We start from the raw sequence: 20,646 nt of genomic DNA on the forward strand, positions 1-20,646 counted from the left end.
GTCTTTAATGGCAAGTCCGGCAAGTTCTTCAGTTCCAAGCTGTCTGCAGCAGAGTTACTGTTTGGCTTAACTTTAATTATTCAAGTTAACTAAAGTGATTGTTTAACTACAATCTAACTAGACTGGTGAGGTTGTAATTGTTTTGTTGCAGGCTACACACATTGTGATAAACTACATACTATAAATTATAATGTTATGTAAGCTAGTTGAACAGAAAAAGAAATATTGATGCCCCATGTGTAATAGCATAGCAGGCAACATAGCATAACCTAAGTGACATATATAGTTATTAGCTTATTTAGCCTAATCCAATTTATTTTTACATTAATTATTCATTTGATTGCTAAAGTACAGAAAGAGAGGACAGCCATAATTAAACCTAGAGATGTCCTCAGCCTAAGAAGCATTATTCTGTTTCATATTATTAGGTGTTTCTGCAGTGACAAATTAAAATTTCATTGGCTCACCAGGAAGTGTTCACTTTAACAGGGCCAAAATTTTCAAACACATATTATTTTCAATTTTTAATACCCATCACATCAAACGTATTATTCTTTAAATTAACACATGAAGCTTCAGAGATAATCATGTGTCTTCAGTTGGCCCTCTTTCAATATAAGTTCGGGTCATCTGCCAAAGTTAACTCAATCATAACTGTGTAGTAGAATTTCCCTTAAACAGTATTTATCAATAAATGCAGTATGTCAATACACTTGATTTTACAAATTTATGCAATGTACATTCAATTTCAGACATTTTTCATATTTTAATTTCTGATTTCATTTGTTTTAAATGAAAATATTTCTTTTGAAATGTAACTTTTTTAAACAATTCTCAGGGGATTTGGTGATATGTCGAAATCACTTTCTTAAATTTAAAGTTAACTAGGTTGTAGCTATTTCCAATAATGTATAACAGCCTGTGTCAGAAACAGACCTATCAGGTTTCTAAAAATATCTCTCAAGATCTGATGGCAGGGAGAGTTTGGATCTCTTCTCTTCTAACACTCCGGCATGCCATCAGGTATGTCAGAATAGAAGCAAGTTTCTGCTGTTGTTTTCATGCAAACCCAGATGTCTGATTATATGAACACATTACTGTGTAATAAATTTATTATAGAAACTTACAGTCATGATATGTCTAATGCAAATATGAATGTAGGCATTATTCCAGATACATGTTATTATTTTTTTTTTTCATTTAATTTCTTCTTTTTATTAATTTCCTTAAAGAATATTTGGTTGTCTGTAAGTTTCTCTGGACAAAGGAAGTAATTTGCCAAAAATGTACAGTACTTCTTTCTTTGAGACTCTATAATGAGAGTCAAATCAATTTTTCATAACTGAAACTGAAAAACTTATTTTACTTATTTTACAAACACATAGCAAGAGAATATTTTGTAATTATATTCCCACCTCACTCAGTGATCCAGTGACTCCATGACTCCTTTATCCATTAACCAAATTAACCAGCCTGAGAACAGTTTCACCATATTTAACTAGTATTTGAATGTATTTTTTTATTTATTATTGAATTTTAGCATATTTTCATATTTTCTATCCTGCTTATTGAAATGCATGCTTCTGTCTTAACAAAATGAGATCTAGGCGCAATAGATGATACAGAAATAAAGCATAAAAAAAGCTTAAATTCAATTCAAATTCAAGCTTTATTATCTTACATATAATTCAGACATGCCATGTGTTTATTTTAACTCTACTCATAGAGCAAAAATTGATGTCTCTCTTTCAAGATTGCATGCCTTTTCACACTTCTAAACATAAAAAAATATGGGACAAATTCCGCCTTATTTAATCAGATCAGCAAGTGTTACTGAATGAATGTCCTTTATTAAATAGCCACAATGGAGTAAAATAGGCCCTTATCACATAAAATGGTATTCATATCATAAAGTCTTGGCTAGCTGCATTTATGAAAATAAAAACAAAAACAAAAGATTATTTATACAAGTCCTAATTTTGTGATTCTGTCAAAAAAAAAAAAAAAAAAAGCACATTTCAAACAAGATAAATAAATATTTGTTGCAAATCTTTACAAAGTATAACAAATTATATAACAAATAGGACTCTAAGAGCAAAACTCTATGAGATAAAGCATTAGGTACATTAGGAGGGAAGATCTCATCTCTTGGAAGAACACCATACTGAAAATGTTTTTGTTTCACCCGATTTAACAAATTAAATCCTGGTGATTTATTAAGGCTCTCATAAGGGTGTTTCAAACTGTGTTTTTATACAAGAAGACATAATGGTAACAGATTCACTTCACTGAGCTTGTAGTACATTCAGAAAGTTCATGCCATATAACTGACTTGACTTGGGTTGTGATTTACAAATTGACGTACCCAAAAATAGGACTTCAAGCTATCCCATTGCCATATGCTCCCAAAGGGGCAAGTTGATTGTAAAACACAAGGAGAATGTTAAACAAGGCTGTTAGGAAGATGCTACCATACGCATCCGCTCTGGAGTGGTCAAAAGGAGATTTTTTGCTGCCTTTATTGTATTTATCATTAGCATGGCAACAGTCATGGGTCCAACACCTCCTGGAACTGGAGTAATATAGCTGGCCTTCTTCCGTACTCCTAAAAAACAAAACAAAAAAGAAACAAAAGATATGTATCACCATTATAGCTTAACTATTCTTATCATAGTTGAAAGCCCACTTAACTATTAGTTAATGAATATGTGCAACTTTGAATGTTTTTGTTTAAGCACGTCTAAATGACAATGAGCTCAGCCAAATACTAGATGACAATCAAGGAAATTAAAGCAATGTGGTAATTTGTGTTTTTGGAAACCTATGACATTTTACATTTATGGCATTTGGCAGACGCACTTATCTAGAGCGACTTACAATTGAGCACAGGAGGGTTAAGGGCCTTGCTTGAGGGCCCAGCAGTTGCAGCTATATAATAATGCCTGATTTAAATTTTAAGAAGCGCACCAGTATTTACTTGAACTTCTGAATTAAACAGTATGCCCTTTCCTAACACTGCAGTGCAAGATAGTGATTTCTCAGACTAAAAACCTGTAATATACACTATATTTCCAAAAGTATTGGGACACAACCTTTTCTGCTATATGTGTTTTTTTCCAAACTGTTACCACAAACCTCGAGGCACTCAATTGTATAGGACGACTTTAGATGCGCCATAATGAAAATTTTGCATTTACTTGGACTTGGAAACCCAAACCGGTTCCAGCATGGCAATGCCCCTGTGCACAAAGTGAGCTCCTTGAAGATGCTTTGGAGAGGAAGATCTTGAGTGGCTGATGAACACAAAGTGCACTCCCTAATCTTCCCAGAAGAGTGGAGGGAATTATAAAAGCAAATTGGGACTCAATATGGAATGCAATGCTCAAAAATCACATACTGTACTTATGACCAGGTGACCCAATACTTTTGCAAATACAGTGTACATCCAATGTTATGTCATACACTTTACTTTGTTTATTTCTGATGTTGATTTAATATCACTCCAAAAACCCTGAAGGAATTTGCATTTGGGAAGAATATCCCACGCTGTCGTTATGTGCTGCGATGTTTTGCAAAATGAAAATAGTAATAAAGCCAGAAATCTGCTAGAAATAATGCATAAGTGGTCGGCTAAATTTCTTTTCTTTCTTTTCTTTTCTTTCTTTCTTTCTTTCGGCTTTTCCCATTAGGGGTCGCCACAGCAGATCATTTGCATGTTTTGATTTGGCACGTTTTTACGCTGGATGCCCTTCCTAACGCAACCCTCCCCATTTATCCGGGCTTGGGACCGGCACTAAGGGTGGCTGGGGTCGCTTCCTGACCGGGGATCGAACCGGGGCCGCAGCGGTGAGAGCACCGCATCCTAACCACTAGACCAAAGTGTTTGGCTAAACTGAAATGTTAAAAAAGCAAAAACATCATTAAAGACTCCAGGTAGTTTCAATTACACTTCTAAACTTTACCTTCGAAGTCCACATCACCAACAAGTCTGTCCTTTCCAGTCAAAGGGTCCTGTATTCTGTTGATGCCCACATCAATGACAGCTGCCCCTTCTTTTATCATATCTGCTGTGATGAGGTTGGGAATGCCTTAAAGAAAAATTAGAGACAACAAAACCTGAGATATTTGCTTTTGACAATTTTTACAATTAATGAAGAACACATTTAGACTGAAATATGACACACTAACAGATACTAATTAATACCTAATACTAATTACCTGCGGCTGCAACAATGATGTCAGCAATTTGTGTGTGTTGTCGAAGTTGATCCTTAGGTGTGTAACGATGTGAGATAGTGACTGTAGCATCACCTAAAGAAGCAGAATAGCATCAGTGCAAAAAAGTCTTTAATATTAATGCAAAAACATAAAAGTAATGATAAAATAAGCAATACAATAATGTTATATAATCTAGAAAAATATGTGCTATCTCTGCTAACTATATCAGTTGTTTGTGATTTACCTACTTACCTCCTGGTCTTTCATGTCTTCCGTCAGTATGTAAAAGCATAGCGATTGGCATTCCCACATTCTTAGAACGACCAGCTACCACTACATTTTTCCCCAGAGTAGGAATGCCTTTAAAAAAGAGGAGAATGTTATCAGAAATGCAAACATACTAAAACAACTTTTTTCTTGTCCAGATCAGACTTGTAAACACAGTTCTTTTAACCAATTACTTATAATTGTGAAACAAAAACAAAAAAATTTGTTTTTACTTTTCATTGCATTAATATATAAAAACCATTTGAGTCATTATTAAGAAGTGATATTAAGTACTCCTAACCTGTGCGTTTAATGATTTCCCATACTCCCCATGGTGTGGCTGGCAACATGGAGGACTGGTCCAAGCACAAACGGCCAACGTTTACGACATGAAATCCATCAACATCTTTATCTGGACTCACTGCATTGCATATACGCCTCTCGTCGATGTGCTCTGCAGATTAGAGAGTCAAAGTTTGTGATCAGGATTCAAAGATTAAAAGACACTGATTAACGAGTTTTAGTATTCATCATAAACATACAATAAGCATTTACTTTCTCATATGTCTATTACTATGTCATGTAGTTGTATATCAATAGATCATTAGTCAGGTTGCATAGCAGAGTTAATTATAATTTATTTTGTTAGCACTCCCCTTTTACATGAACCAGAAGACAGATTCTTTTGTTACTATTGCAGTTACCTTTACCTTTAATTGTGAGTTGAAATTAATTGAGTGAAATAAGAACTCATAGTAAAGTTTGTAATCCTACCAGGCAGTGGCAACTGTACCAGAAGACCATCCACTCTGTGATCAGAGTTCAGTTTGTCAATCAGCTCCATAAGCTCTTCCTCAGAGATAGAAGAGGGCTTTAGTATGGTTTCACTTGTGATACCTAGACACAAACCCAAAAGAGACCATACAAGAAGACAAAAAAAATACAGCATCTGTAAGAAACTGATTTTGAAATGATGTATTTTCCACTTAATTGTTAATGTAAAATAATGTTGAGCTACACATTTTTTTTTATCAAAAAAATGCTGATTTTTGATCTTACTGCACACACAACCAGAATGCCATTTGGTGACACCTACAGTACAGAACCCCTAGCCAATGTATGCCAGTAATAAATAACACACAAAAAAATTATGTTTCTTGTACGAAGACATTATATAAAAAAATAATAATCTGGTCCTTGTTAGGTTTTCACATGAACAAAAATACATTACATAATACACAGTCATTATTTTACAAAAATCTAGTTAAAATGGACAAACCATTTGTGAAAACCTAAGTAAACATTATGATTAATTAGCTTAATAAATTAGAACAATATTTAGCAGCAATTAAGTACTTAACGTATTCTGTATAATTTTATCAGTCTCTCACATCATTGTGGAAGAATTTGGCTTACTCTTCTTTCTAATGTTGCTTTAGTTGAGTTTTTTGGGCATTTGTTTATTCACAGCTCTCTTAAGGTCCTGCCACAAACTTTCAATCAAGTTGAGGTCTGGTCATTGCAACACCTTGATTTTGTTCTTTTTCAGCCATTCTTTTATAGACTTGCTGGCGTGTTTGGGGTCATTGTTCTGCTGCATGACCCAATTTCAACCAAGCTTTAACTGCCAGACAGATAGCTTTACATTTGACTGTAGAATACTTTTGTATTCAGAGTAGTACATTGTCAAGTCAATACAAGGTGCAACCTGGAAAGTGCCCAGGTCCCGTGGCTGCAAAACAATACCAAATCATCAACCCTTCACCACTGTGCTTTACAGTTGGTGTGAGGTGTTTGTGCTGATAGATTGTGTTTGGTTTTGCCAAATGTGGCACTCTGCATTATGGCCAAACATCTCCACTTTGGTCTCATCTGTCCAAAATACATTGTTTCTGAAGTTTTATTCAGGTGCAACAAAACCATACTTGTTAAGTATTTTTCCAATTGTACTGTCATTATCTACACAATTAACATGCTCACTCAGGCTATAGACTCTGAGATGTAACTTTTGGGGCTTTGCAGGTTCTCTGAGCATTTTATGGTCTGACCTTGGAGTAAATTTGCTGGGACGCCCGCTCCATTTGGAAGAGTTGCAAATGTCTTGCAATGTGAATAAGCGTTCGGATTAGATTGTTTGGGAATGGCCTTATTACCTTTTCCAGATTTGAAATTAATTTAAAAGATTGGGACCAACCGTTGTGTAAAAACAAAGGCTTTATTTGCTAGGAAGCATAAATATTTAACTCTGAAGATTTGCAAAAAAGGTAATTTGGTCTAATGAATCCTGATATACCATGTTTCAGAAGGATGGCCATATAAGGGTAAGAAGACAGTGGATAAAATGATAGACCCATCACACCTAGTGCCTACCATACAAGCATTTTGGGTTGGTGTTGTGAAGTGAGGTTACATCAGTTGGTCAGGTCTAGGCTCTGCAACATTCCACTACGATGGTCTTCAATATTTAGATGGCAAATTTGTCTGTGTTTATACTAGAGCTGTTCTAAAAAAATGCAGGACCGTTCGAAAGTTGTATGGTACTATAAAGTTTTCATTAATATAAACATATCACAAATATGCTATTAATCAACTGTTTAAAAAACTACTACTTTCGGCTTCTCCCATTAGGGGTCGTCACAGCAGATCATCCGTCTCCATACCCCCTGTCCTCTACATCTGCCTCTTTCAAACCAACTACCTGCATGTCTTCCTTCACCACATCCATAAACCTCCTCTTTGGCCTTTCTCTTTTTCTCCTTCCTGGTGGCTCCATCCTCAGCATTCTCCTAACGATATACCCCATGTCTCTCCTCTCCACATGTCCAAACCATCTTAATCTCACCTCCCTCACCTTGTCTCCAAAATGTCCTACATGCTCTGTCCCTCTAATAAACTAATTTCTAATCCTGTCCATCCTCATCACTCCCAACGAAAACCTCAACATCTTCAGCTCTGCTACCTCCAGCTCCACCTCCTGCCTTCCACTCAATGCCACTGTCTCTAATCCATTCAACATCGCAGGTCTCACCACAGTCCTATAAACTTTCACTCTTGCAGATATTCCTCCATTATAAATCACTCCTGCCACTCTTCTCCACCCACTCCACCCTGCCTTCACTATTTTCTTCACACTCTCTATTACTTTGCACTGTTGATCCCAGGTACCCGAACGCCACCTCTTTTCCCTGCAACCACACCACTCCACTGCCCTCCCTCTCATTCACACACATGTACTCTGTCTTACTCCTACTGACTTTCATTTTAAATCCACAAACACAAAATGCAACACCTTCTGACCTTCTCTATATTTCTCCATCAACATTCTCACTGTTGCTTACAGATGGTCACCTCTTCTCTCAGCCTGGCTTCCACTACTCTTTCCCATAACTTCATAGTGTGACTGATCAACTTAATTCCCCTGTAGTTACTGCAGGTCTGCACATCTCCCTTATTCTTAAAGATCGGTACCAGCACACTCCTTCTCCATTTCTCAGGCATCCTCTCACCTTCCAAAATCCTGTTGAACAACCTGATTAAAAACTCCACTGCCATCGCTCCTAAACATCTCTCCATGCTTCTACCGGTATGTCACCTGCACCAACCGACTTTCCACTCTTCCAATCATTTTAAAAAACACAGACTAAAAAACTGTATTAACTATTTCTACACCAGAATCTTGCACATGCTTGTACACAATATTAAAAATGTTTTTTAGGATTAAAAAAATATATACATTGTAATAACTAATATAAACAATGGTCAAACAATAAGTAATGCATACATACAGATTGTAATATAAACTGATTGTTCTGGGCTTAATAATACGCCCATGTTCATTATTAGGTCAGATCACCATAACATATACGTCGGCTACACATACACTAGGAAATAAATTACTTGCATGAAACCAAATAGAACTAGCACTTCTCTGTCCTTCCAAAATTGCTTCTACTGTTCCATTTTTTTTAAGTTAAAACAACAGTTCCAAACTTGCTTGTGAATGTGAGGAATGAATTCTTGATGATTTCGAAAAGCAGCATGACTTTTCTGTCAATTTTAGCAGTGATAGCTTTTAAATAAAAAATAACTTTTTAAAATAAAGTGTACTTGTAATATTTGATGTAAAGGTACCTATCATTTTAGAGCTGTACATTTGGCTCGGTTTTTCTACTTTAAATGTTATGCAAACATATTGTACTAAATTGGGTGAGCAATGGCATTACATTACACATTAGGCAGAGAACGTAAATAGTGAATAGTAAATAACTTGGGATTTCAACTAACTGTGAGTCAGCACCATAAAGGCCAGCTCACCCTATTGTCCTGTGATTATGAGTTGTAATCCATGGTTAGTATTCCAAGGAAACAAAATCGACTGTGCTCTGGTGGGGGACATGGCACAAACTGTCAATTTCAGCAACACTAGCCAATCAAGGGCACACACATTATCTGTATGCATGCAGAACAGAACTGGGCAGAGGTGCTGTACTCTGGGTGTGCTACACTGCCCTGTGATACAGCAGGAATATCTGTTATCTGGCTTCCACTGCCGCAGAGAAAGGACATGTTAGCTGTCACACTTGCCAGTTAGTAGCTTTTGTATAACAAAGGAAATCTAACTGGTGGATGGGAATTTGTAGAACCAAATGTGTACCCATTGCTCCTTACCTACATCAGCAGCGGCACGAGTCTTGTTGATTACGTAAGAATGGCTGGCGGGATTATCACCCACCAGCAAGACGCTAAGATGAGGTCGTCTGTTGCCAGCTGAAACCCACTTCTCCACATCAACACGTGCCTCGTCACGAATCTGACGGGCCAATTTCTTACCGGAGATGACCACAGCATCTGGCCTGAGAGAGAGAATAAATAAAGGTTCAAAAAAGTTACTATATTTGAAGCTGAAACTTCTGACATTTGAAATTTATATTAAATTATTTTAAAAAAAAAGCAGCAGATAAATTCCTAATCTTTAATATAAAATCTCATTCACTTAATTTCTGTTTGAGTTGTCATCTAGTTAAACCTCAACACTGCTGGTCTTCAAACTTAAGTTCTCTGTCAATCTACTAAGATCTGTTTCAACTAATCAGTTAAACTTAGATGTGTGTAAACTCTTGGACTGGATGCCTCTGGACTAGCATAAACCTGAGCACGAATAAATGTCTTATTTGGTTTTAATAAGCAACATGTCTTCTTTCATGATTCTGTAATTATGTCATGTGGACCCTCATCAATGGAAATTAGAGACTGCATGGTGCAGATTACAAATTTAATTACCATCAACACATGCTAGTGGTTATATGGCCAGTTGACATTGCCTGGTTTTTAGCTGCAGTTCTGAAGGCTTACTGTCCTTCACATTTTTATTCAGGGTCTGATAACTGCAAGACCCTATGGAGAGGGAAAAGCCCTTCTTTATGGTGGAGGACTATACGACTGATGACGCAATGTCTTCCTGTAATAACGAGAAAAACGCATCTATCCGACGGCCCCCACGTCTATCATATCTGCACGATTATTGACTTCACATGATCAATATTCGAATCAATACCTGCAGGTTGACTACTGACAGTCTGCGGTAGAATCCCTCATTCAGTGCAAGTTTTCTACAGGATTTCATCATCCACAAGTGACGCGTCACACGCCGGAGAACCACACGAGGGCGCGCGCTAATTAGCGCTATTAGCAAGCTCGATTTCGGTTTGAAATCATTTATACTGACGTTAAAACTTTAAAACAAGAACCCATCGAAACGTCCAGGTCGGTTGTGTCCACCAAATCGTGTTTTATTTTATTTAGCATTATGATCGGACAGGAAGGTCCGGTCTCAGACTACAGGACGGATAAAGGACGCGGTGTAAGTGTCAAGCGTGACTGTAAATAAAACAATGACTCTTTTGTTCCAACCACATCATACAGAAATAAAGAATGAATTAATCAGACACAGAGCTGCAGGATCCTGGATTGAGAGAGAAAACCGGTTTCTTACCTCGACACCGATAAATGAAGATTGCGCGCGTGATGCTGCGCGCGCTGACACAGTTTCCTCAGCGCTCTCACACTGGCCATATTCTATTTAGTGTTATATAGTAAAATATATACACATACCAATTAAACACACCTTAAAATACACCCCAGCGGAAAGTGCTGCGGGAACAGAAACCGGAGAGGAAGCAGCTGTTTTATCTTCCCTTCCGTCGCTTTGCGTCACAAAGAGCCACGCCCACTGGGTCTCACTGCGCTAAAGTACCGCCTTCTGACCGCAGCAGGTCGCCGCCTCTCTTCACTACACCGCCATACTGGGAAGGGCAAGATTTCACCATGGCAACCAAATCTATGTACAGTTTGAACTGTTGTAGCTGTAACTCTCTTTACTGTATATTTATCAAGGTTTGTAAACTCTAATGGTGCTGATTCATCTTAATTTCTGGAATGGTCGTGACAGCTGTATGTAGGTCAAATAAATGATGAACAAGCAGACAAGAGTTTTACTGCTGTTGAATAAATTTAAACTCTTTACAAATAACCCGAGTACATTAATCACAATTATACTTTTTCCTTTTTTACATCACAAAGTACCTGTAACCTCATTCATGATTTAAAAAATGTAAGCAAAGCATAAGTCTTGTAAAGAACAATGAATACACCTATATAACATTATATAAATACGATTTCAAACAGACATGATCCCACTCAAACCCACCAGCATAGAAATACACTGAATGTCAAATAAAACAAGGATTTTGGTGAATATAAAAGTAAACCATGTAAAGTGCCATGAGAGATCATTCCATTAACCTAAATTAATATAAATACAGACCTGCTGAATACATTTAAACTCAGTACAAACAACTTAACTGGGTAAATTAATCACAGTAATTAACACCATCATCATAATCACTATCTAATGTAAACCAAACAACAATAACAAGATTTATTATGGCCTCAAGCTAAATTAAACATATCAATAATGTCAAAACGTTTTTATTGTCATTTCAACTATATACAGCTGACCCTGGTGTACATTTACAACATAAAGCTAGACAACAGAAAACACAGAGCTGAGGACTAGTAAGTGTCCTCACCACATAAAGTGCCTCGTGTGCAACCTGGTGCAAACAGTGCCAGAAAACACAAGACAGTGTAGGACAAATACACCAAACACAAAACAGCACCACCAGTAAACCTGCTGTATATTACACAGTGTGGTGTGTAAAAGAGAACTAAGTGCAGGAGCGAACCTTGTAATTAAACAAAATGGTTTGTGCAAAAAAGCAATAGCAGCAGTCAAAAAGATGTGCAATAAACATAATGAGAGAAAGTAATAAACACAATCACAAATGAATTTGACAAAAACTATTCAGAAATATTAAGAACTAAGGCTGTTGGTGTAAAGATACTTGTAAACATTAAAAAACTGTAAACTCACCTAAAATGGTGCCTGAGAATACCTTATACAATGAAAACACCTTTTTTCCTATTGAGGTGCCAGTGATTCATTCTAAAATAAACTTTCCTTATGAGGTCTCAGCTTACATGCTAAATTAATCACTTACCTAAAGTGATAATCAGTTTACTATTTAATATGGTCAGGACACTCGACCATCACACTCATGTTTGTGTTTACTGTACACACAGCTCTTCCATGTCAGCCTGTCAGGGTGGATAGTGTATCCATTAAACATGCCATCGTCTGTTTCATGTTACAGTTGCTGGTACAGTGTAATGGGAATCAAGAATTTTACAAATATCTTCCTCCACTGTACAAAGTTAAAGAGGTGCTACAGTGAAAAAATAACATTTTGAACAATTTCTCTAACATTCTGGTGCAACAATGCTAAATAAAATATAGCTCCAAATTTAGCATTATAAATTCTTCCTGCCTATTTTTATCATGCACATTCTTAATAAAGGGTTAACACAATGAGCAGTTTGTGATACTGGCAGACACAGACAAATAGACAAAATGACATGGTATCACTAAAAACTGCAGCAGCCAGCTTAAAGTCAGAATCACACTGTACCTCAGCATTTGGCATCAGTCTGCATGAGCAACATATTACATATTGTAGGAGTTGTGGTCTCCAGTTTAATGGAGAAAGTGTACTGTAATGACCAAATTGATGGTAATTTGTATATTTAACCTATTTGTTTAATACAATAATGCAGTTTTGGTATTTTATTACCTTAATATACTTATGCACTAATTCAGTTATAGTTTTATTTGTATAGTGCATTTAAAAAAGGGCATTGCAGCACCGCATGCGGTTACAAAGATAAAGAGGTTATAAAGTTGGAATGTATAAGTTTAGTGCATATACCTTACATTTTTTCCTTATAATTGGAAATGAAAAGCTTCCTAAGATGGTATGAGGAAGAAGCCTTTAGAGGAACCAGACTCAAAAGGGAACTCAGTAAGTAGATCTTTAGACCATGCATGTCGAACCATTCTCAGCTGCACATTAGGATTATAGCAGTAATAACATTAATAAGACAAAAGATTAGTTTAAAGTGAATGAGTTCTTCTTTAGATTACCAGCAACGCCTAACTTCTTGTTGTTAGGTACATTAGGCTTTGCTGGTAATCTAAAGAAGAAGATTTTTAACAGCAAATATTTCTCAGCTGATCTAATTTTTATTTTATTTAAATTTTATTTTTAACATTATGCATAATTTGTTACAAAATGTAAAGCAAAACAGAAGTCTTTAAAAGAACAAACAAACTGAGGTTTCAGCAATGTTCCCTGTATATACCTATTCAACATTATAAAAATAAGATTTAATTCAGATATGATCCCCTCAAACCAACCAGCATAGAAATACACTTAATAATATTATATCAAATAAAAAAACAAGGAATTGTTGAAAATGAAAGTAAACTATGCAAAGTGCTATAAGAGCTCATTCTATTACCCTCATTAATATCCGTCCAGACGGCAGTCATCTTTATCATTCTTGTGCGGTGTTTCTATAGTTTTAAAACTCAATACAAAAGAAAACTCAACAAATGAGTTTAGTCGCGTTAAAAAGACTAAAAGTGTATTGTGTTTGTATGAGTGTTGAGTGTATACACTGTGTATACACTGTTGTGCTACATGGTGTTCTGAGGTCACATTAACTCTGCACTCACTCTGTGTTCCGGCGACAAACATCTCATCTGCTGTTTCCTTTTTCTCTGCGGCAGTGTGAACACACTTCCTGTTCCACTGCGGTTTCGTGCTCGATTTCTTTAAAGTTCGAAACTTCTTCAACACAACTATTTACATCGGTTTTATCCCTAAATTAACACTTTTATCACTACTTTGTCTTTGCTCTAACTTGCTCTGACTTCACCGCTGTCTGTCTGAAAGCTTCTTCTGGAGCAAAGTTAACGGAAATGAGCTTCTTATTGTAAGTAACGGTGGTCTGGATCATCAGTGAGTCTGCACTCTGTTTTTATGCGACGACGTGGTCGGTTTTTGGAGATAAGCAGATAGATTTCTGTTCCATTTTCTCCTTTAGGAACGAAGTACAAACGAACCAGTGTAATTGGTTCTGGTAATGTGGCTCTGTTAGCTTTAACAACAGTTAGCCAGTGCGAATACAACCACGTTAAAATCTTAACAAACATGATAACGTTGAATGTTTAGGTTATTTAACACTATTGTGAGTTTATAATTTCAAGATTTTAACCCATGACTCTTTTATTAGGCCGTGTTTTCTCTTCCGTGAAAGATCTGAGAAACTTCCGCTAAAGCACTAAATATAAATGGCGTATAAAAGCAGCGGGTTTATTATTGTGATGATACAAACTCGAAGAAAAGACACACACGAGGTTTAAAGGCACATTTAAAGTCATCGCATCGTCGTTTTATAATTGTAGGATTTGGACTAACAATATAAAGCAAATAAAACTGTGCTGTGTATGAACATCTTAAAGATTGAAAGCCCTGGTGTGCTGGAGATACAGAAAACTAATAACAGGGTGTTTTGGTGCAGCTGAAATCCCAAACTTCATCTTCTGACTGAAGCACCTACTAATTTCATTACTCTTCTTAGATAAGATAAGAGATCAGATATATACCTTTATTCATCCCACAGTGGGGACATTTCTGCGTTACAACAGCAAAGAAAAAGAAATGTCCAAATATATCTAAAAAAAAAAATCTATCTATCTATCTATCTATCTATCTATCTATCTATCTATCTATCTATCTATCTATCTATCTACACACACTACCACAGCAATCTGGCAATGATTCCATTTTTATTGCTTTTACACAACATTTCTATAAACAAGAAATGAATGTCAAAGTACTGACATTTGAAATTGTTGTTTATTTTTGCTCTTTGAGAAAAACTAGTTCCCAAATAATCCATGGCTGGATCCCTTTTGCCATGTCAGCACACAAACTAATTGACAGCTTGGATTAAATGTACAAAATGTTTTAAAATAATAAACGGTTACTAGAACTGTATGTAGAAGTGAAGTGATACGAACAGTGAAATTTAACTGCTGCAGTATGACATCAGCATTAATGCGTGTAACAATACTCATTGGCTAAAGCAAACTAAATCAGTCAATAATTGCTATGAGCAGAGGTTTATTTTCGTAAACAAAGTGTGCTATAGGTTCACTATTTTTCTAAATGTGACTAAATTCGTTTATAAATTTCCATTAACTACAGTTGATAAATTGGGATGGTGCACTTCCATTACAGTGTATCACTAATAAAATGCTGGGTTTCCTCAGTGTAAAACCATTTTCCCATGATGCACATAATTAAATATATGCACAGAAAGAGTTAATCTGCCACTGTCTAAGGATGAAGGCTAGTCAGCCCTTTTTTTTTTTTTTTTTTACACTGCCGCTTACTGTGATGATGTAACTGCGATGACTGGACTGCAGGATATACCAGTTGCTGAATGGATTTATTAAAATTTTTCTTTGTGCTTTACAGTTAAAAAACTATGTTGTATTGTGACTGTGTAATTCCAACCCAGTAGAATGGATTTTTCCGATATCATTATTTGCCATTGTTGTGTCCTAACACTGGATGACCCTTTTCTCTAGAACCCATCAGGTTCATTCATTCAGCTCCCCACAGAAACACTCTTCATTGCAGAAAAATGCAACCTTTCATTTTGGGCAAACTTGGAACCATAAAATGAAAGCGAAGAACTGCGAAGATTGTCTTGGGATCTGAAACATTGACAAGATAAATATTGTATTTATTTTGCTTTGCAAATGTTCTCTCCCCATTGATTATTTCCATATTTTTTTACTGGTACAGCTGGAACTGAAGTGGACTCAATTTTTTGATGTCCCATAGTATTGGTGTGTGAAGGGCATCAATTGCTAAAAATTTAAGATTGCATAAGTATGCAATCAGTTGCTACAAGAACCATAAAACGTGAAAGTGTTAGAATGCACCAGTCAAAACCAAGCCCTCAATTTCATTTTGAATTTTTTTGAATATGTTCTAATATTCGGCATATTGTTTAACACTAGAAATGTGGAAAAGGTCAAGATGGGTCACTAATTCTGCAAGGCACTGTAATGTAAGAATCTTATAATAAAAAAAACGTTGATTGTATGTTTGCTTTAGTGGCAGTCGGTCTTCAAAGACATTCAAACCAAAGAAAAACATTCCAGAGGGTTCTCACCAGTATGAGCTTTTGAAACATGCTGAAGCAACACTGGGAAGTGGTAACCTTCGAGCTGCTGTGATGTTACCAGAAGGAGAAGACCTTAATGAATGGATCGCAGTTAATAGTGAGTGTGCATTTCTGCATGCCTGTCAGTTAAAAATATTTTTTATAGCATAATCTTAATAAAACATTACCAAACATGCAAAACAGTTTAAAACATCGACATTTTGTTAAAGATATCTGTAAGTGAATGTCAACCCTTCAAAATTAGCGATGATCCAAAACTGTACAAAGCATGATCTTAGCATGATATTTATAGCTTGTCATTTTTAATAAGTTCTTTAATTTTTATTTTAGCTGTCGACTTCTTTAACCAGATCAACATGCTGTATGGCACCATCACTGAATTCTGCACAGAAACCAACTGCCCTGTCATGTCTGCAGGGCCCAAGTAAGAAGAAATCTCATATTTTGGAAATTTGTCTCATAAATACAAATGGATGCTGAACAAATTCAAATGGATTTGTCACATACATAATCATAGACAAGGACAACAATTAGAATCAGAATCAGGTTTAATGGCAAAGTGGGCTGACACACATGCAAGGAATTTGGTTCCAGCAGATAGTGACTCATTTATGTTATTGTTATTGTTATTTATGTACAGACATAAATAACAATATACATTCACTTTGGATTTTACAAGACAAAAACAGATTATACAAGACAATACAGACAATGTGAGACAATATAGACAGTATTAATATTAAAGAGGGATACAGATTATATGACAAGCATCTTTTATTTCTGCAGGTATGAATATCATTGGGCTGATGGTACCAACATAAAAAAACCAATCAAATGCTCAGCTCCAAAGTACATTGACTACTTGATGACTTGGGTCCAAGATCAGCTGGATGATGAAACACTGTTTCCTTCCAAAATTGGTAGGCATAGCATATGGATAATTAAGGCATGCATACACTATGTAAATTGATTAGTAAACAACAAAAGTGTTTTATTCTCTTACAAAAAAATTAAGAAATTAAAAGAATGGTACATCATATTCTTAACCATTTACAATTACATGTTAATTACCTACAAAGTTATTCACTTATGTATCGCACAGTTAATAGATCCAAAACAATACATAAACAGTGAGAATCTGATAATCTGTTTTAAAAATAAATCGTTTAGTTTGGAGTTTCAGGTTAGATCGATTTATCAATAATATTAAGATAATAATAATAATTATACTTTGTTTCTGAGCATGAGGGCAATTTCCTTTGTTGCTTGTAGAGTTTTCCCAATTGCTTGTGTTCTTGACAATTGCAAAAAGCAAAATTGGTTACAAATTGTTTTTGACCTGAACATCTGAAAGATCTGTAGTCCTGCCTGTGAAGCATGCCTTCTAGAGTATGGACATTTTTTTTTAAATAACACTTTTGGAGTGAATGAATATTATATTGAAAAGCAGGAAGACAGAAAGCATGCAGGGGTAAGGCTGCCATGTCAAAATTAAAGTCTGATCATTCACCCAAAACAGCTGGATATGCATAATCCATATTACTGTACATCTGCCAGTATGAGTTATTGAGTTATTTTATAGTATATGTTCAAGACCATGTGGAACCTCTTTGGCTGACAGAATGTCTCATTGAGACATTGTCCATTTGTTAAAATTGCAATACAAATAAAAATTAATTGGAATGAGTTGAATAGAATGCAAAGTGTACCAAACTGGTTCTGCCACAGCAGCCCAGATGATGAAGGCAATTTCTTGTCACAACAGGGCATAAAAAATTTACATGATTCAACAAAAAATGGACAAGTGTGTTTTCCAAAAAAAACAGCTGGAGGAGCATTTTTCAACTAAATACGTTAATGGGCAGCAAGTCAGTAACATGATTGGGTGTAAAAAGAGTATCGTAGAGAGGCAGAGTTTCTCAGAACTAAAGATGGGCAGAAGTTTACCGATTTCTGAGAAGTAAATCTTCAAATTGTATAACAATTTTAGAATAATATTCCTTAACATTAAAAAGGCAAAACATCATCTACAGTACATCATATAGTTTCAATAGATTCAGAGAATCTGGAAAAATCTCTGCACAATTCAAAATAGGCATATGCCTGAATAGGCATAATTCAGCATTAGATGCCTGTGATCTTTGGGCCCTCACTGAGCACTGTGTTGCAGTCATTGATTTCAAATATACCTTAGTGTGCTGTTTTCTGCTTGTTGTTCTGTTCTGAAGGAGTTGCCACCAAAATTCAGTTCAATTCAATTTTTATATGTATTGCGCTTTTAACAATGAACATTGTCTCAAAGCAGCTTTACACAGATAATGTGGTGATTAAAAGTAAATATGTTCTTTATAAGTAAGTTTGTCCCTGATGAGCGAACCGGTGGCGACCAAATGCTTGTTAAGTTTTTGTTCCTATTAGTTAACTTGACAGTTAACAGAATAATATATGATTGCATAACGACATTCTGTTCTTCTTCCCAGGTGTGCCATTCCCAAAAAACTTCATGTCGGTGGCTAAAACTATTCTGAAGCGTTTATTTAGAGTCTATGCTCATATTTACCACCAGCACTTTGACTCTGTCATGCAGCTCCAGGAGGAGGCCCATCTCAATACTTCCTTCAAACATTTCATCTTCTTTGTGCAGGTGATGGGGCTTAGCATACTTTTTCTTTACATATATATATATATATATATATATATATATATATATATATATATATATATATATATATATATATAATATTTTCTTCATAATGAACACTATGATATTTTGCAGAATGCAATGACAATGAATGCCAATGTCTTAGGATATATAATAAACCAAACATTTGGTTCGACTGTAACTCTTCATTGTAATAATTTAGTTTTTCTCCCCCTTTTTGATTGCATGCATTTGGGCAGGAATTCAACCTGATTGACCGCAGAGAGCTGGTTCCTCTGCAGGAACTTATCGAGAAACTAGGCACCAAGGACCGATAAAAAAACACACAAACATATCTATCACTGAAATATTTTTCCTTGTGTTCAGAGAATTCTAAAGCCACGGTCAGTATATTGTAGGGTTACATTGTAGAGTTATTTTTTAATAATGTTCTGACTGTTGATTAACAATGTGTATGTGCCCATGATGTTTTAGGATGATCTCCTTTCAGCTTTGATTTTATCAGTGTTTTGTATTAGGGCTTCATGAACTATAAAAGTGTGGATAAAGTAGATGGGAAACAGTTCCCAGATAGAAACTGCAGGCAGACTTTTGTATGAAACATTTATTATTGTTTTGTATTCTAATTGTTTTTTTTTTTTGTTTTTTGTATTCAATTCATATTCTTTAAATAGAGAAAGAAACAATACAACACCTTGTTTAGTTTTGTATTGAAGAGCGAAATTAAAGGTTTTTGGTTTCTGTGTACCTTCTTGCTGGGGCCTAACATTCCTTTCATGCTGAAAAAGTTTTTGAACATGCTCTATCTAGGTCAGTATTCTTGTTTAGAATGTAACAGTAATATTACTATAGATAAGGTGCTGATTTTATTCATCAGTGAAATGTTGCTTTTTTTCCTTGCATTGCTTATCAATAGTGATTTTCCTTTAAGTTGAACCTATGAAAATTATATTTTTCTTAAATGGATAAAGAATGAACCGCTAATTAGCTAACTGATTTGATTGTTGTATAAGTTTTAGTTGTAACATTAAGCACAGTGCTGTAAAAGACTTTTATGCACATGAATTTTTTTAAATCTGAAGATTAAAACTATATTTGCATCAGTCTAAGGGTTGTCTGTATCCAATTCCAAAATAATGTCTAAGATGTAAATAAAAACAATGCAATGGCTTGCAAGTCTCATGAACCCATGTTTTATTTACACTATAAGACAGAACATTTCAAATGTTTAAACTGAGGAAATATATCTTTCATTGACTTTGGTGGCTGTAACACATCTAATTAAAGTTAGGATGGGACAGCAAAACGCTGGAAATGTAAATGTTACAAAAAATTTTTGGCAAATGGTCAGTAACATGATCGGGTGAAAGAAGTATCTTAAGCCCTATTCGGACGGGACTAGTTTTACAGGGGGTCGTTAGAGAAATTTCTGTTTCACAGAGGTACTTTGTGATTTTAATCCAGTGCGAATCTGCCATGTCTGTCTTTTTCTCACACAACCTCTGTAAAAATTCCAGAGCAAATTACCTACTGTTTTTCAGCAAACTCGGCGCTCCTCTGAGAAATCTAATCCCGTCCGAATGCGAATGTCTGTGATTGGCGAAAATGTTTTTTTTCCAAAACGCGTTTACTTGTGTGTTTTGGTCAACGTGAACTACCATACTAACCCTAGCGTGCCGGTATTCAAATTTCTGCTTTCTGCGCACCAATAATGGATGTAGAGGTCTTGTGCAACGCCCACATGTAAAACACAGACACTCCTACCTCCGCAATAAACACGGAGATGTTAGTCCCGTCCGAATCCATACATGAAATGACAGACGTCGGCTGAAAAAAAT

General features: G+C 35.7%; 2 protein-coding genes across 3 annotated transcripts; one reads left to right on the forward strand and one right to left on the reverse strand.

Moving 5' to 3' along the window:
- Positions 1–1,650: 1,650 nt before the first annotated feature.
- mthfd2 (methylenetetrahydrofolate dehydrogenase (NADP+ dependent) 2, methenyltetrahydrofolate cyclohydrolase) lies at positions 1,651–10,696 on the reverse strand. 2 transcript variants are annotated; one of them, XM_046841668.1, is made up of 8 exons: positions 10,478–10,696; positions 9,154–9,338; positions 5,260–5,382; positions 4,787–4,939; positions 4,471–4,578; positions 4,219–4,311; positions 3,963–4,088; positions 1,651–2,605 (listed from the first exon to the last, which is right to left on the reverse strand). In XM_046841668.1, the coding sequence occupies exons 1-8, from the start codon at positions 10,555–10,557 to the stop codon at positions 2,457–2,459; spliced, it is 1,017 nt and encodes a 338-aa protein (XP_046697624.1). In that variant the 5' UTR covers positions 10,558–10,696; the 3' UTR covers positions 1,651–2,456. The 2 variants fall into 2 exon arrangements, with proteins under 2 accessions (XP_046697624.1, XP_046697625.1); XM_046841669.1 differs by lacking the exon at positions 10,478–10,696 and adding an exon at positions 9,479–9,624.
- A 2,913-nt stretch (positions 10,697–13,609) lies between these two features.
- Positions 13,610–19,984, forward strand: mob1a (MOB kinase activator 1A). Its single transcript, XM_046841670.1, has 6 exons — positions 13,610–13,878; positions 16,077–16,243; positions 16,477–16,570; positions 16,933–17,066; positions 18,627–18,790; positions 19,048–19,984. Exons 1-6 carry the CDS (start codon positions 13,865–13,867, stop codon positions 19,123–19,125), a joined length of 651 nt encoding a protein of 216 aa, XP_046697626.1. The 5' UTR covers positions 13,610–13,864; the 3' UTR covers positions 19,126–19,984.
- The last annotated feature ends 662 nt before the right edge of the window (positions 19,985–20,646 follow it).

Source organism: Silurus meridionalis, chromosome 27, assembly GCF_014805685.1.
Source record: "Silurus meridionalis isolate SWU-2019-XX chromosome 27, ASM1480568v1, whole genome shotgun sequence".
Lineage (NCBI taxonomy): Eukaryota > Metazoa > Chordata > Actinopteri > Siluriformes > Siluridae > Silurus > Silurus meridionalis.